Below are 18,268 nucleotides of genomic sequence, written 5' to 3' on the forward strand. Positions count from 1 at the left end.
AAGTGCTTGAATGTGTTGAAAAATAACAGACCCCTGTGCAATGGCACAACTTTTAACCTATAACAAAAAAACCTGCCATTATTAAATCTATTTTATTAAAAAAAAAAAAACTTTTAAGTTCCACATAACATCCTACTAGTCTATCTCAAAAACCAAGACATGGTCTGTATTCCCGTCAAAGGAAGGGAGGGAAAATGTAATTGCACTCTCACCAAAAAGCTCAGTGAAATCTTTTTTGTAAATGTCTGATCATGTCTGATCCGTGGATCTGATCTGATCAGGTCTGAAACATCTGTGGAGACAATGCAATGGTTGCTTTTGTGTTTCAATGGACATTGGAAAGGCAGTGATTTTGGTTTAGGTTTATATGAACAAGTGATGGGATGGGAGAGATTAATACTTTTATATAAGTCTACATGCCTTTTTTTGTCTTCACTAATATAACATTTAGCTAGAAATCATGACTTTTCAGCCAAGTTCATCATTGAAAACTTAATAAAATGTAAATATTCAAGACAGACACTTAAGCTTATTCAAAATAACCTAGTATACAATACTTAATATCCTGTAGTTACTGTTCCAAACATATATTACATATACCCAAACAATCCCCTATTCAATGGCACGTTGGTTATAATAACAATAACTTGAGGTATTACAAGCGCAGAATTTTACTCATCAGTGAAAGTTTCACTGTTCTTTGTCAAAACTAAGCCACTAAAAAAAAGAATGCAGGATAAGAATATCCTTCGTTCACCTAATAAGCTGAATTATTGTTTATGTGATCCTTAGAGCAGTAGTCCCTAACAAGAAATGTTCATAGCCAGCCGCCTTTTATCAGAAAATTCAGGATCTGTCGGGGTTAGACTATGCATGAATTTAGGACCATCCACAAGCTACAGAAAAACTGAACTAGAGCAGTATGTATGACATTTCCTTAAGATATTGGGTGAAGGGTCATCTAGGTTTTGAAATTCAGCAACATAGATTAATATGCGGGAACAGGTTAAAATTACAACATAAAGGCAAGAAGAGTCCTTATTTTGACTTAAGTATGTACAATTCTTGTATTTGTTTTTCTCTATCAAACTGATGGACCACCAGTCCAGACTGGAAATTCTGGATTTGTTCCCTGTACATCAGGCTCAAAGATCAGAACAAGCAGGAGAGGACACACATCACAGAGGACTTCAAGGACTTATTTTCTCAAGTGACACTGTGATAAGATGGTCTCACTAACCAACAATGCTCTACGGATCAGCATGCAAGAATGAAGACAAGGACATCCCTCCTACAGCTACATATGGCTTAGATATTTGATGACTGGCCCAACTATAGCTAGCTATCTTATGAGCTTTTCCTTCCTGCAAAGGTGACCAAATTGAGTGCACTTTAGCAATATGAAACACTCCCAGAGAAAGTTACATGAACTTATCACTTCTTATTATATACTACATAAAGATCAATCTGTTACAAGCTAGGGACAGTAGTAACAAGCAAGTATAGCACTGAATGTTTAAACACCGTTCCTGTCAGCTCTAAATGCAAATGACAATCTTAAGCTATCATGTAGGAGTATGGATATTTGCTGAATCTTTTGAAGGAATAGTCCATGACTCCTAAATCAAATGATATCTTGCAGAAAGGAAAACAGAAAACGCATCCCGAGTTAACCTTGGCAATTCACAGTCATGGAAAGAAGAAAGTCTTGATAGGAATGTTAGAAATATTCTTCTACCTGCTAGCACTGTATAGAGGAAACAATAGCACATGCAGACAACATTGGTAAGGTACTGACAAGTATGCCAGTGAATGCTCTAACTCTATTTTAATAATCTTCTGGTATTTTACTAATGTGCTATTTAACATTTTGGAAAAGGAAAGACCTTAACAATCTAGTTTTCTGTCTTTGCTCAGAAGCACAGAACAGCGTAGCTTCTTAAAATGCACAGCAGATAATGCAAATGTACTACAAGTTCTGTTCATTTAGCACTAATTTATATCAACGATCGAGTAGGTAAGTAAACATAAAACTAAATGCAGTACCTCAGTTTCTTGCTGTTTCCCATCATGTTGAGGCCAATTGAGTTCCCTTTAAAAAGTCTCAAGCTTCCAGCTTTGCCTCGCCTTGCGTATGTTTTTATGGAATCACCACTGGTGCCGACAGCTCCAGGCCGAAAACGAAGTGACTGTAACAACAGAATTCACATATATTAGAATACTTGTATAAAAGTTAAAAGGAAAAACCGAATTACAAAGTATTTATATTAATATTACTTTGGCTTCATTTTCAGACTGCTATTGTACCAAATTTCATGTAAAATATACCTCGTCTACACCCTTACTCACTAGGATTCCTTACTAAACAAAATATGAGTATTTTTCAAAGTATTATGAAGCATCTTGCAGTTGTAAGCTATTTCAGTATACATAAAAAATACATTAAAAAAACACAAAAAGCATGGGTTTTGCATATGTATCTCTTCTTTTATATATATACACACATATATATACATACAAAATTGGGAATCTGACAGCAAGCAGTCATGAGATACAATGATTAATACTTTTAATTAAAAAATATAACCCCATTAATGATAACTGTCTAAACTTAAAACTAGTTATTCATGCTCATATTTTCAGAATACTATACAAACCAACAAGATCTATAGGAGTAAGAGGAACAAAAACATTAAGGGTAGGCAGATAGACAGCTTGAGCATATGTTGCTAAATCAAGACGTAAACTTTCATTTTGTAATACCGCACAGATGACTATGCCACACTGTTTAAGAACCTAGCAAGCTTTAAAGATACATTTTCACCATGACATAAACAGAGTACTTACCTTTCTTTCTTCATTGGGACTGAAAGGCCCATCGCTGTCATCTACGCTGAGCAGATTTGCCTCGCTAGATAGGTGTGGGAGAGAAAAGCAGATACATTGTAATGCAACAGAACACCAGCAAAACATTTTAAACACACAATAGGCTTTTTTTTCCTTCCCTCTTTAAATTTAAATGCATCACATATACATTGTGTATATATGCCTAAAACAACAGGAACAAAGTGGGCAATGTAGTAATCCAGATGTATTATGTGAACCCGAACTTAAAGTGTATATCAAATTATTTCACAAAAAGCAAAATTAAAAGGATGTTATTAATTCAAAATAGAGAATACTATTGAACCTTCAATATTGTTATGGCCATGTTACTGACATCATGAAAGATTCTATACAATGCTATGCATAAATTCAGTCAAATACTAAATTAACCTATAAAACATAGTCTTAGTTTGTTCATGCATATCAATGTTCAAGCATGTCGTTTAAAACTGCAAACTTCACCGTGCTTTAAGAGAAGAACTTACATATAACTATATTTTATCCCACAGCAACTACTGCCAAAATATGTCTTCCTAAAACCAGCATATTCAGTTTGGCTCAACTGCTCATTAAAATGTGTTTCTTTAGTACTTCTATGTCTGTAATCTTCAAGTATTATAATGGGGAAGAAGATACAAAAAAAGAAACCCACCCCATGATAGTGCGAAAACGTACTCTTTTCAGTAACAGGCAATTATCCTCAAATAATCTTAAGTATTTAAATTAAAACCCCAATCATACATTTTATACTGATAGCAGCTAGATTAGGCTAACACATTCTTGCTTCCAGGAGAAGCACCTGCAGATAATCCCTTCTCATCAATCCTGATAAGGTTACTCCTCTCTTGGCTGCAACAAGCTAATACAACTTGTAGCCAACTTGTAATTGCATGGGTTTGGGGTTTTTAATTAAGATCATTCAGGCAGAAATTACTTAACAATACAAGCAGTTACGCCAGCAGTTCCAAGGGCACAGCTACACAAGAGAAACAATGATGGAGGTGAAGGTGGAAACATTTTTTATCTGCAGGTATGACATATTGACTGCAATATACATAGTGACTTTAGCTCTTTATATATAAGGTAACCGTTCAGTACTCCCCCTCCCACCCCCCAATTTCCTAAAAACTTCTTCCACACACAAGATTTCCTTTCATGTTACAATTTATTCCTCCACCTTATGCAATACAGATATCCCAACATCAAATAAAAGGAAAGGAGGGAGAGAATTGCAGACCCCGAAACTTCAGGAGATAAGATTGTGTGCACAGTTGGTTTTGATATGGGAAGAACGATGTAAATGTCGACACTTAGACAGTGGCACTGTTGTATTTTCCTTTAGTTTACAGACCACAACAATTCTAGGTGTGTCATGGTAAAACACACAGTGTAGGGGATCATCACTAATTTCCAATATAAAGTGTCACAAAGACAAAAGACTCTAATTGTACTTCTGTGCAGCCTATCCATGGATATTAAAACTTTAAAATACTCTTTCTAAACTCTCTTTCAGGATAGATTATTCTTTCAAGGGAGGCTCACTGAGCTTTCTCAACCTTTCATCAAAAGACAACGAGTTTAACAATTTCAGAAATTTTCTAGATCCTAATGAATAAAAATACTGCAGCACAGACATGAATAGCAACCTGCAGCTCTGGCATTCCCCTACTCCGTTGACCTAGACAGATCATTTCACCTCTAGATACATTTTCCTTCTTCAGCTCCAGCTTGTACAAAAATCATGATGATTTTCAAAACGCCCTTGTACAGTGATTACACTTTTAGGGCTTCAAGATGCCACAATACTGCAACCATTTTAACAAAGGGTGTTTTGGGTGGGTGAGAGAGAAGAGAAGGTAACAGACTACGAACAAACAAAACACTGAAAAAAATCCTTAAATCAAACTGAACAAGAATAACTCTTATGATGCAACTAAGATAACATGACTAGAAAAATATTTGGGAATTGGCTGTTTTTAAAGAACCAATATTTTTAGATTTTAAGGAATGCAAAGTATATGCATCAGTACCAGAAAGACTGTTTTTTCAGAGAGCAGAATACATAGCAACTGAGTAATGTCTATTTGCTCATGTATCACATGCTTACCATTGCCTGCTTAAAAGATGCAATTTATGCAGCCAGGAAAAAAAAAACAAAAACAAACTATACCACACTCCCACATACCAGACAATAACATTTTAACACTACTGAAATGAAACCTCAGCGGTCTTGCTGGGAGAAGGCTATGCCTCCACACTTTGTCACTTTTAACCAGGGAACCAAAGAGAGAGATTTTCACATTAGAACAACAATTTCTAACTTTTCAATACTTTAATTAAAATTTTATAACAAATGAAAGTTAAGTCTTTACTAAAATTAAGAAAAAAAGAAGAAATTAATTTAGGTAAACGGAGCTCTTTCCAAAGGGGAGTTCATAATTACGCATTCAAATTTAGGCATTAAACAAACAAACAAACAAAAAAATAGAATCACAGATTCATAGAATCGTTAAGGTTGGAAAAGACCCTTAAGATCATCAGGTCCAACCATTAACCTAACACTGCCAAGTCCATCACTAAACCATGTCCCTAAGCACCACATCTACCCGTCTTTTAAATACCTCCAGGGATGGGGACTCAACCACTTCCCTGGGAAGCCTCTCACAATGCTTGACTACCCTTTCAGGGAAGAAGTTTTTCCTAATATCCAATCTAAACCTCCCCTGGTGCAACTTGAGGCCATTTCCTCTTGTCCTATCGCTTGTTTCCAGGGAGAAGAGGCCAACCCCCACCTCACTACAACCTCCTTTCAGGTAGTTGTAGAGAGCAATAAGGTCTCCCCTCAGCCTCCTCTTCTCCAGGCTAAACAACCCCAGCTCCCTCAGCCACACCTCATAAGGCTTGTGCTCTAGACCCTTCACCAGCTTCGTTGCTCTTCCTGGGACTTGCTCCAGCACCTCAATGTCCTTCTTGTAGTGAGGGGCCCAAAACTGAACACAGTACTCGAGGTGCGGCCACACCAGTGCTGAGTACAAGGGGACAATCACTTCCCTAGTCCTGCTGGCCACACTGTTCCTGATACAAGCCAGGATGCTGCTGGCCTTCTTGGCCACCTGGGCACACTGCTGGCTCATGTTCAGGCAGCTGTCGACCAACACCCCCAGGTCCTTTTCCATCAGGCAGCTCTCCAGCCACTCCTCCCCAGGCCTGTAGCATTGCATGGGGTTGTTGTGACCCAAGTGCAGGACCTGGCACTGAGCCTTGTTGAACCTCATGCAGTTGGCCCCGGCCCATCGATCCAGCCTGTCCAGATCCTTCTGTAGGGCTTTCCTACCCTCCAGCAGATCAACACGCCCAACAAACGTGGTGTGGTCTGCAAACTTACTGAGCATGCACTCGGTCCCCTCGTCCAGATCACTGATAAAGATATTAAACAGAACTGGCCCCAGTCCTCAGCCCTGGGGAACACCACTTGTGACCGGCCGCCAACTGGATTTACCTCCATTCACCACCACTCTTTGGGCCCAGCCATCCAGCCAGTTTTTTACACAGCAAAGAGTACGCTCATCCAAGACATGAGCAGCCAGTTTCTCCAGGAGAATGCTGTGGGAAACGGTGTCAAAGGCCTTACTAAAGTCCAGGTAGACAACATCCACAGCCTTCCCCTCATCTGCTAAGTAGGTCACCTTGTCATAGAAGGAGATCAGGTTAGTCAAGCAGGACTTGCCTTTCATAAACCCATGCTGACTGGGCCTGATCCCTTCGTTGTCCTGTACGTGCCACATGGTGGCACTCAAGACAATCTGCTCCATAACCTTTGCCGGCACCCAGGTCAGGCTGACAGGCCTGTAGTTCCCCAGATCCTCCTTCCGACCCTTCCTGTAGATGGGTGTCACATTAGCTAACCTCCAGTCAACTAGAACCTCCCCGGTTAGCCAGGACTGCTGATAGATGACGGAAATTGTCTTGGTGAGCACTTCCACCAGCTCCCTCAGTACCCTTGGGTGGATTCCATCCGACCCCATAGCCTTGCGTGTGTCTAAGTGGTGCAGCAGGTCACTAACCATTGCGCTTTAGATTATGGGGCCTTCATGCTGCTCCCCGTCCCTGTCTTCCAGCTCAGGGGGCTGGGTACCCAGACAACAATATTCTCTTTTCTTAAATCTAATCACTTACCATTTGTTTAATGTTTTAAAACATTAAGAACTGTGCAATAGCTAGTTAAATACTTCAGTTTAATAGACCATGTTTTTAGTATTATCTACAAGCAACCCAAACTTTAAACCTCTGTTGATCATTGAGGTTACACTTCAATGAGCTGCAAGCAATATTTCTATCAACTACCAACTGATCCAGTCACGTTTCAAATGTAACTGGAATTTCCTTCTGAAAACTCTTACATATAAAAAGAAGGCTGACATATTTCCCCTCACAGCGCACTATGTACATTCTTTATTTTAAATTACATGGTGGTAGGCAGCACATTAAAAAAAGCCCTGATATCAGAGGCACAAGAGAAGCAGTAGTATTATTCAACTCATGCACAATGCCATCCCGTTAAAAATAACCTTAACTAAAACTGTTAAAAATTAAGTACTGAGGCTCTGAACTGAAAGTTTTTTATCAGTTTAAAGGCTATAGTGCTTTACTAACAGGGTCACAAAAGAAGCATAAAACATCTACAGAAATATGGGGGTGGGGTGGGGTTGAGAAAGGAATAAGAAGTATTGGAAAAAAGCTAAACAAATTTAAAAAAAAAAAAAGTATCATTGCTTTTCCAGTCAGGAATACAAGGGAACAAGCAGTTTATCCCCCTAAATAAAAGAAAAAAAATTTACAACTTTTTGAAAGAAAATGTTAGTTAAGAAAGGATACCATAGTGCAAATAAAGTAGACAGACCCCTTTATTTGGATTCAGTTTTTTGATAAGGCTATTATTGAACAAATCTCAGTGGAAGGCCCAAGTCTGGACTACTAAAAAATCAGTATGACAGCCAAGAGAAAACTGGGCACATCAGTTTACAAAACCAATGTGGGGTATATTTAGACATATTTCAAAAACATTTACCCAGATATTAAAAAAGAAGTAAATATAAATTATCCAAGACACTTCAAGAACAATCATCTGTAAAACTAGAAAGCATCTTACATTAATTTCAGAAACCAATTTAATTAATACATTACTTTGGCCATGTCTGCATAAGTCTTCCATCCTTTCATGTCTTCTTCTACATAAGACACACATCATTTCCATCATTTATTCTGTGATGGTCTACACAGGTTTCAGTGTGTTCAACTGACCAACTGGTCTTTTTTTCTATTGTTCTACATAAAGGTTCCTCCTCTTCTGTGTGATCTCCAAGTACAAAGCAAAAAAAGTCTGAAGTCACTTGCTATCATCTTGATTGCTATTTTGAGTAGATCAAATCTTGTACATCATCAAAAATGTTACTTTTACTCTTTCAAGTGGACTGAAGATTATCTGCTGGCATTTACTTTGAGATAAGATACTTGTCAATTACCATTTTGAATTTCCATAAGTCTAGTTCCATTGCAAGTATCAACTCTAGCAGGATTCGAAAATGTATATATTGTGTTGGGTGATCATTAATTTTTCCACATCTTCAGTTTACAGAAGTTCTTTAGTCTTTTTGTGTTCATTACTTGACACCTTACCATTATGACACAGCCCATCTAATTCTCCAAATGAGGTAAATGACACACTTCTTTTAAAATAATCTACCTATTCTAAAAATTGCTTGGTAGGAGGTCATTAGCCACATATTTTGTGTTCATCTCACTGAGGAAAGGTAACCCAAGCAGACACCCAGTATTGACCAACAACATTAGCACAGATCTCATGGGGTAATACAAGAATACAACCAATCCTTTAAGTGCTGGAATGTTATTCTGGGGCCAGTTCAAAACAAACTTACTGTGTGTCTGCCATTAAGAGGGCAAAAAGCTATGATAAGGTCAGACACTAAAATGCTAGTGCCTCAACCACAAGCATGAGATGCATCCAGATGCTTGCTTCAGATTTACAGCTTTCTCCACACAGAAATGCAGTAAGTTACAAGCATTGCTAGTAAATATCAGCATACCATAGCAAATAATGACATTTTTAATAAAATCGCCAGAATACATACTTATTGCATAGTATGCTCAAAATATTGGGGGGACACAACGCTTTATGCTTGAACAACTCTGTGAACTAAAGCTGCTAATCTTTGAACTGTTCTGCTAAGGGTAAAGGGAATTTAGAAAGAAAAGGACAATTTACTGTCAAATCAGTTGTTTTCTAGATTTCCTTCTGTCAGTATTCTGTTATACAAAGTAAAAACGTATCAGAACATCAAAATACACAAATTATTTCAAAATGCTCAAAGCTTACAATACCATTAAGACAAAAAAACAAAACCAAAAGAAAAAAAAACCCCAGGTGTTACCAAAAGTAAATATGCGGGCAGCTTAAAACATGCAGCTGTTTGGAGGGAGTGACAAGTTGCCTGAAATGGTATCAGAAGATGGGTAAGCAAAAAAAGGCAAGATCTCCAATTTAAATCAATTTTCAACTATTCTTTTATCTAATACTTCCAGAGAAGATTCTGCATAATTCACAGGTATAAAAATGAATTACTAATGTGAGTAGGTAATAAAATTTCAATACTGGCTATGGGAAAACCGGTTCTCATACAGAATACTTGAAAGGATTGAAAAATCACTTGGAAATATCACCTTAAAATCAGATACAATTATATAAAACAGATATTCCATAATCAGTTTTTCAAACTTTTTTTTTTTTTTCCCAGCATCACTACACAATACATATCTCATTCTGTGTTCTTAAGTCAACATCAGCTGGAGACAGATGGAACACAGAAGTAATTACTGGAAGAAAAAAAAGCTGCTATGCTTATAAATGTGATTTACTTTTATTTCTGAAGACAAGTAAAATGCAAATACTAACTGTATTGTGTGTACTACCACTACACTTAAAACATATTACTGTGCACCAGAAATGGATGTAAGATTGCTAAGAAAAAAAAGCAAGCTTAATTTTATAAAACCAAAATGCCCTTAGTTTGAGAACCTTTTAAAAAGTGGTTTTAACTTCTGATACAGTTCTGTTTTGACAAAAGCCCTTAATGCTTACCTCACATTTCAATGAACTCCTGAACTCATTTTTTAATGACTAAAACATCATATGTCTTAATGTTTTTGTAAGATTACAGCATAGCCTACTGCTGTAGCCTAAGTGGTTATGTGTCTACTTTCCTATCTCCCTTCCAACACACAATATTTGGCAGAATATTACCTGTTAAAAATGCAACTCCATGGTGGTCTCTTTAGACTATTAGAGAGGCCAAGATACAAATTCATATAAGAATTATTTTTGTACTTAATCACCGGATTCAGTTTCTCCTTAGTACAGAACCATAGCAGCCTTTTTAAACTTGCAGGTCCTACTCTCCAAATACCTAAGAACAACAAATAAACCTAAGATGCATTCTTCATGCATGAAACTTGTTGTTCTTTTAACAATTGATTAGTCTTTTTGGAAATAAATACATTAATATTGAGAAAACATATTAGTGACAATAAAATGTCACAAGGACAAATTATGTATTCAAACTACATACAGAGGGTTTAAGTTTTAGTCAAAATCCAAACATACTAAGTGAAGAAATAAACGATCAGGGAACAAAAACAGCCTTAACTCCACCCAGTGAGATAAGCACAAGGGAGAAAAACCTATGGTCTTTTAAGCTCAGTTTAACTTGATGTAGGCCTAGAGCTACTGAAGTATCTTAATCGTAACTGTGAAGTACTGAGTAGCATCACCACTAAAAGGAAAAACTGAAGCTGCTTGGATACCCTACCTTTCCATTTCCTTACTTTGCATATTAACATATTTCTTGTCTGTCTTCCTTAGACTTACACAGTAGCGCCAAAGACAATTGCAACGCTTTTGAAATATACTGTGCCCTATGTTGTAAGCACCGTGTTCACAATTAAATTTACATTATAATGCATTTTTATACAGCAATACTATTTAAAATAATCACTTCTTTGAAATCATTTTTCTTAATCTCTGAAATTTTTAAGATATTATATATTGTTTCTTATTAATAAATTGCAAAAAAGTATTTATTTATAGACAGTTATACTTTCAATAGCCTAGATAAAAGCATCCTTACTCTTTCTCTGCATCTCCTTCACTTTCTTCTGCATGATCAAAGCTCCAATTATTTTTAAAACCTCCATCTCTCCTGGACTGTGATCTATCCAAAGCTGAAATGAGAACAAGTTAAGATAAGTCTTGATTTCAAGCTGAGTTATTAATCAACACAAACTAGAGGAGTAAACCAGATGTATATATTTTCCCCAAGAATTCATTTTGTTGATGTCAACGTTTAACTATCATTTGACAAAATAAGTTCATCAATGCAGTGGTGACTCATTTTCATAAAGCATCTGTCAATATTTTGATTGCTAATGCAACAAGTTAGCAAGCTATCAAAAATTATGACATGAGGTAGTTTTACAAAGATTTCAACTGTTTTACTGACACCTGTAAATGTAAGGGTTCCTTCTCTGATATGAACTATATGCCACATGCAGAAAGGGTCCTAAAATTTATTGTTTAAATGTCTAATACCCAAGCACGTATTTTATTTTTCCACAGAAAAGCAACAGTTCTGAACTGCCCCAGGTACAATTTCAACATATTACGCTTTTTTTTTAAATTCAACATCTGACACTGACCTGAATTAACATCTGAAGCTAACTGAAATTTCAGTGCTAGCATCAACTAAGTAAAAACCTGAACTTTCTCAGAAACAGTCACACTACATCAAATTTCAGACTTATCTACTGCAATATCCAAAAGTATGGAGATTTTCATATAATATGATGGCATGGGGGTATTCTTAAGCAAAGGAGATCCAGAGCATGGAGACAGCACTCATTAAGGCAAGGCACTGTTCACCCCGGGGCCCTAATTATTGTGACTAAGAGCTGTCTCACACAAATTCTGTATGACAAACTACGTAGCAGCTTTGATTTTGGTATAATTTACATGTGTTTTTTCTCATTATATTTTTCTTTACATAGTTGGAAATGCATTTAGAAATAACGAATGCAACTCTATGTTTTGACAGAAAAGAAAAACAAAATCACAACCAACAACAGATATCTAGGATAAAGTATAAACAGTGCACACAGAAATATTTATTGCATATTCAACCTCTGCTTCCAGCTACTTGCATCTACCGAGGACTTCCTGAGCCATGGGTAATATTTTCGTGTTTAACAGCATTTTTCTTCTCCCTGCTTAGTTTTTTAATCAACCCTACTTTATAGAATCAACAGCATCTTGCAGCAGATAGTACCTCAGCTTAATTATACATTATATGAGTAAGTATCTGGTTTTGTTTGTCCTGATTCAATCTGGTATCTTTTTGCTCCCACTTAGTTCTCCACTCCTTCAGTTCTTGTACTTTGGGAGACAGTAATAAGTAATCCTTCCCGATTCACTCATGATTGCATAGATCTCTGTTGTGTTCTTTCGCGGTCATCCTTTTCCCAGGCAGAAAAAAGAAAAAAAACTCAAGTCTTTTTAATTTTTCCTCAAATAAAAGCTGTTTCATGCCTTTAAATCACTCTCAATGCTTCTCTCTGAACCTCTTCTAGTCTACTATACCCTTTTTGAGATGAGAAGAGGATACCAATGAGGAATATTCAAGGTGCATATGTGCCATGAATTTCTACAGAAGCAGCACGATGTTTCTGTTTTGTTCTTTATTCCTTTCCTAATAAGTCTTAATACTGGATTTGCTGTTTTCACTGCTATGGAGAACTACATTGATCTTTATGTACTAGATAATTCCATCTTTCACTCATGGTTGGTAAGAACCAGTTCAGAGCCAATCATTGTCTACAAAAATTCTTTCCTACTCCTCATTCACTGAGATTACTTGGCATTTACCTACACTGAATTTCATGTATGATTTCAACCCGCATAACCCAAAACCTCAGCATCGGCAATTTCCTTTAAATAGCTAGCCATTATACTAACCCAAGTGAAGTTTGAAACATCTACAAACTTTGTCACCTCACTATCAAACCCTTTTCCTTGTATCTGTGCACCAACGTTAACAGAGAACCTTGTGGAATTCAATGGGTTGCTCCTTATATTTAAAAACGAACCATTTTTGCCCTCTCTTTCCATCTGTTGCCAGTTCTTTTATAAAACTTTCCATTTTATTCAGAGGCAATTTAGCCTCTCCAAAAGCCTTTGCTAAAGGACTTTAGAGAGGGAATGATGAAATTAATTCTGGTCTTCATTATCTTTTCTAAGACTTTGGGTTGTATGGTCACAAAGCTCACCAATGTAAAGTTCCTCAAATACCTCCACTGCCTTTTTAAAAAGCTGGTATCATATGAGCTACCTTCTTCACCTGTAGCAGAAAGACAATGCAAACCAGTAAGTAACACGCTACAGTCATGAGCTCCTTTATCACTGAGTTTCTCTTGCAACCCTTGCATGAATGGTTTGATCCTGCTGCCTTGTTCATTGTTTGCTTAATGTACTGCAATTTCTTCCAGTGATGTTTCGTTTTGAGTCATATACTCTATCACATTCCTTCTTAAGAAATATTCTGGCATAAAGACCTCTATAAGTGTTACCAAAGTGGGTGCAAGCAATTCTGTTTTTCAGCTATGACCTTATATTCTCCAAAGCAACCTTTTACAATTGGGCTGTCTACTGACCCTACAGATACTCCAGAAACTCTTCTGCTGAGTTTGAAGAAATACTTAACAGTAGCTTTTATGCCTGTTGGGAGTTATTCATCAAAAATTTTTTTGCCTGCCTCATTAGAATTATAGGTTTAATCCACTAGCTTTTTTATTATTCTCTATTTTCATCATTCAGACAAAAGTTCAGCTTCAAGAAGGATGATGTTTTATTTCGGACATCCCCCCCTTACCCTTCTGTTTAGCCATGCCAACATTTTGGAGTGCCGTTTGAGTTCTGTTTAAACAAGCAGCACGCATGTGCTGTAAGCCTCAAATATGGTGTCTTTAAATAACTCCCAAGCTGTCTGCAAATATTTTACACTCCGGCTGCATCTTTCAGTGTCCCTTCAAAGAGTTTCTTAAGATCTTTGGTAGTCCTTTTTCTGAATTAAGCATTTCTGTATCACTTGGTTTTCCTTCAGGTTTAGAAATTCAGCATCCTTGCAGGACATTATGTACTTCATGAACACCTCGCAAGATTCTCCAACAATACTCACTATATGCTGCAGAACAAGTACATCCAAGAGTCCCAGTCCCACATGAAAGGCAATTGCTGAAGCACACTGCCGCTTCTTTTTGTGCACCATGTTTTCCTCTAGAAGGAGAACTGAAAGGTAGTGTTTCACTGAGACTTCCCTCAGTATCTATGTCTGCTATTCCTGCAGCTTTTAGAGTTTCTCTTAACCGGTTACAACACTCATCATCCTGGTCAAGTAATTGGTAATGTAATTACAATGTCATATTTTTTTACGTAGTCCTTGAATCTATCTGGATTTCTCGTAACTTTTGGAGCCATTTAAGTCTGATCTGACTTTAACATTTTGTCGAGCATACAGTACTTCTTCAATCAACACAATCGATTCTTCACCGGTCCCTCTTTAGTCTCAATTTGTCCTAATGTCCCCCTAACTGTTTTCCTTCTACCTAATTTCAAATAAGTTAATTCTGTCAGTTTCCAGCTCTCCCATTTTACCCAAAATATTTTTGTAGGTTTCTTCACACAAATGAAGCAAACACTTTTCTTTGTATGGGGTTTCTTTTGGTTCTTTTTCTATTTAAATCAGACTATTTGTACCTGATTTTCTACATCAGTTCCTACCTTAGTTTTACCAACGTCAGTAGCGGTCATTTTTTTTTTTAATACTTTTATTCACTGAGCATAAATTATATCAAACCATGTGCTGCTCCAGATGCATCAGCCTCCCCCCACTCTAGGTGCCACGAGACTAGTTCTATTTTTGTTTTGAGAAAATCCATCCCCGTTGCACAGAACTTCCTCTCTAAAGAAGGCATTTGCAGATGTTACCTCATCTTCCCTGCACATTTTTTCTAACATTGCAACTGTCCATTTTTGTGGCCCTGCACCTGCTACAGAAGATGCTAAGATTTCTACCACATGCATCAATGCTACCAGCTCTTCTGTTGCATTCCCTACACATCTTCAGATATCTTATGAAGTTTACCATCTCTGCTCCCAAGAGACAACTCGCCACGGGTTCTGTCTACTGTCATAAACCCAGGAACCTCTTTGTGCAATAATCCAGTCCACCACTACAAATCAGCTCGGTTGTCTCTGGAAGAATAGTCTTAGTATCCCAGCTCTGCTCACTCAGCTCTGGAGCAATTTTCACTCTCTCTAGCATTCTTGGTCCTACTAAAAATGCAAATCTAGAAGTATACCATCATGTTAGCCAGATTGTTCACCTAACAGTTACTTGATCTGAATGGTCACTTGGGATCTGATTCTATACGTGACTGTTTTGTTTTGTTTGTTTGTTTGTTTGTTTTTTAAACAGGGATAACATGTCATCTGTCACACAAGCTAAGTTTCTAACTATTTTGTAGTAAGACTTAAGTTTGGAACTTCTATGTTGCAATTTTTACTATGTATACTGTCAAGACCATTTTAATGGGCAAGGTACATTCATAATCAGAAGGTGAAAATATTCAAATAAGCAGACCTGGCCCTAAGATATTGAGCCAACAGAAGTCAATTGTTATGCCTCTGCCCAAGAAAGGCAGCATGATGGAGCAGATTTCACTACCAATGACAAATTATTTTTCCTCCCACTATAAGCTCTCTTTTGTGCTGTTATACTGAGGGAGGTGAGCAATTCTGAGCCCCAGAAACTAGATGGAATTTAAATGGACGTGTTAAACAGGTGTATCTAACATATATCACTGCTTTTTAAAATAACTGTGATCAGTTACATGTCATTTTTAAAAAGCCAATTATAAAAATTTCCTGAAAAAGTAATTCCTATTTTAGTTTTTATTACAACTTTTGTGGCATTATTAACCACATCCTGAAGCCATCCTTTTAAAAATCCCCATGTTGTCTTTTTGTGTAAAACTCAATTAACAAATTTTGGACTACAAAACAAAGTAGGCTTGTAGGAAGAATGGCAAAAAGCAGATTAACACCTTTGAGTTACTTTGTGTGGATACTGTTTTGTAAACTCCTTTAGCAGGAGTTTCTATCATTCAATGGTGTCATTAAGCAATTCCTAAATGGGAAGAAAAAGTTCACAGTGAATCTCCATGAAATAAGAGCAAAGTTGTGCATTTGCAAAAAAACCCTTTAAAATTCTGCCTGCCTAAAACACTGACGTGAGCAGTGACATATACAGTATTTAGTGAAGTCCTAGTGTTGAACAGAAGATATCATCTTAGAAGAATTTTTTGCACGTCTGGTACCCTGTGCTCTAACGCCAATTATTCCATATGAATCTATATTACAGCTGACCAGAAAAACATACCTATTTCTTTTTATTGTTTTGGATATGATACTGTATTGTGGCAAGGTTCTGGTAGCGGGAGGGCTACAGGGTTGGCTCCAAGATGGACCTGCCGCTGGCCAAGGCCAAGACCATCAGTGATGGTGGTAGCACCTCTGGGATAACGTATTTAAGAAGGGGGAAAAAAGAACTGCGCAATTGCAGTCAGAGAGACAAGTGAGAATATGTTAGAGGAACAACTCTGCAGACACCAAGGTCAGTGAAGAAAGAGGGGCAGGAGGTGCTCCAGGCACCGGAGCAGAGATTCCCCTGCAGCCCCTGGAGGACCCCACGCTGGAGCAGGAGGATGCCCGAAGGAGGCTGTGACCCCATGGGAAGCCTGTGCTGGAGCAGGCTTGCTGCCAGGACTTGTGACCCCATGGGGGACCCACACTGGAGCAGTCTGTTCCTGAAGGACTGCATCCCATGGAAAGGACACACGCTGGAGCAGTTCATGAAGAACTGCAGGCCGTGGGAAGGACTCACATTGGAGAAGTTCATGCAGGACTGTCTTACGTGGGAGGGACCCCCACGCTGGAGCAGGAAAGAGTGTGAGCAGTCCTCCCCCTGAGGAGGAAGGAGCAGCAGAGGCAACGTGTGATGAACTGACCACAACCCCCATTCCCCATCCCCCTGCGCTGCTTGTGGGGAGGAGGTAGAGAAAAATCAGGAGTGAAGTTGAGGCTGGGAAGAAGGGAGGGGTGGGGGAAAGGTGTTTTTAGATTTGCTCTTATTCCTCATTATCCTACTTTGATTTGATTGGTAATAAATTAAACTAATTTCCCGAAGTCAAGTCTGTTTTGCCCATGACAGTAATTGGTGAATGATCTCTCCCTGTCCTTATCTCGACCCACGAGCCTTTCATTATATTTTTTCTCCCCTGTCCAGCTGAGGAGGGGAGTGACAGAGCGGCTTTGGTGGGCACCTGGCATCCAGCCAGGGTCAACCCACCCCAGATGCCAGATGCATTTACTGGCCACACAAAGAACAACTTTTCTCAGAAAGCAACTTTTTCAGATGTATCACTGGATTGCCAGAAGAACTCCCCACCACCCCGGAATACAGCAGTAGAGACTTTAAGGTTTCTATTACAACACCCAGAAGCTTTTACAAGTCCTCCGTCTGCTGACATCACATCTCCTTCTGTGTTTCCAAGAACCACCCTAAATATGAAACTTAAACCAAACAAAGGTTTGGTTTAGGACCAAGGAGTTTTTCCAGGAGGACCTGAAGTTTACATTCTTTTTCCCTAGTTATATTGGTCTGAAAAAAAAGAAATAATACAAGCCTCATCTTACAAATGCTTAGACCATCACAACTGCAACCAACTTATCAGATACTGCAGCATTCACACAAAAAATGCAAATTAATTTAAATGTGCTCAGAATCATTGCCTTCATCCAGACTCATATTTAAGTAAATTAAAAAGAATGATGTTGAGCTTTCTAATCTGTTGTTCATTTAGAGTCATCACGTATATTGGATACAAATACTCATAAAAATCTGACACAGAAATATTTTTTAATTGTTTCATTTTCCCTGTTGCTTCATTGTTCTTTCAGACAGGCTTCTTCAGGCTTCTATGCAAAATAGCTTTTTATCTTCCAGCTTCGATACCATCAGCTCTAGTACGTCAACTGCGTAACCAGAGTGAGGCTGCATTTTCACATTCTGAAGCATTCACTACATGAACAGGTTTACGCACTCCTCACGCTTCCTAAAAGCTGGGGCTTCTTGCTCCTGTCTTGCACCCTGCGTACATCAGCACAGCTGCTTCTTCACTGCAAGCAAACCTGGGGAAG

At 37.9% G+C, this 18,268-nt stretch overlaps 1 protein-coding gene across 2 annotated transcripts in view; it reads right to left on the bottom strand.

Moving 5' to 3' along the window:
• Nucleotides 1-18,268, bottom strand: part of SENP6 (SUMO specific peptidase 6) — an 83,819-nt gene that overhangs the window by 51,138 nt on the left and 14,413 nt on the right. For both annotated transcript variants that reach the window (XM_082305880.1, XM_082305879.1), the window contains exons 2-4: nt 11,088-11,181; nt 2,848-2,911; nt 2,047-2,189 (exon numbers count right to left, since the gene is read on the bottom strand). In XM_082305880.1, coding sequence (XP_082162006.1) covers nt 2,047-2,189; nt 2,848-2,911; nt 11,088-11,181 — 301 coding nt within the window. The remainder of the gene's footprint in view (nt 1-2,046; nt 2,190-2,847; nt 2,912-11,087; nt 11,182-18,268) is intronic.

The sequence above is a fragment of the Platalea leucorodia genome, assembly GCF_965183815.1.
Source record: "Platalea leucorodia genome assembly, chromosome: 3".
In the NCBI taxonomy this organism is placed as follows: domain Eukaryota; kingdom Metazoa; phylum Chordata; class Aves; order Pelecaniformes; family Threskiornithidae; genus Platalea; species Platalea leucorodia.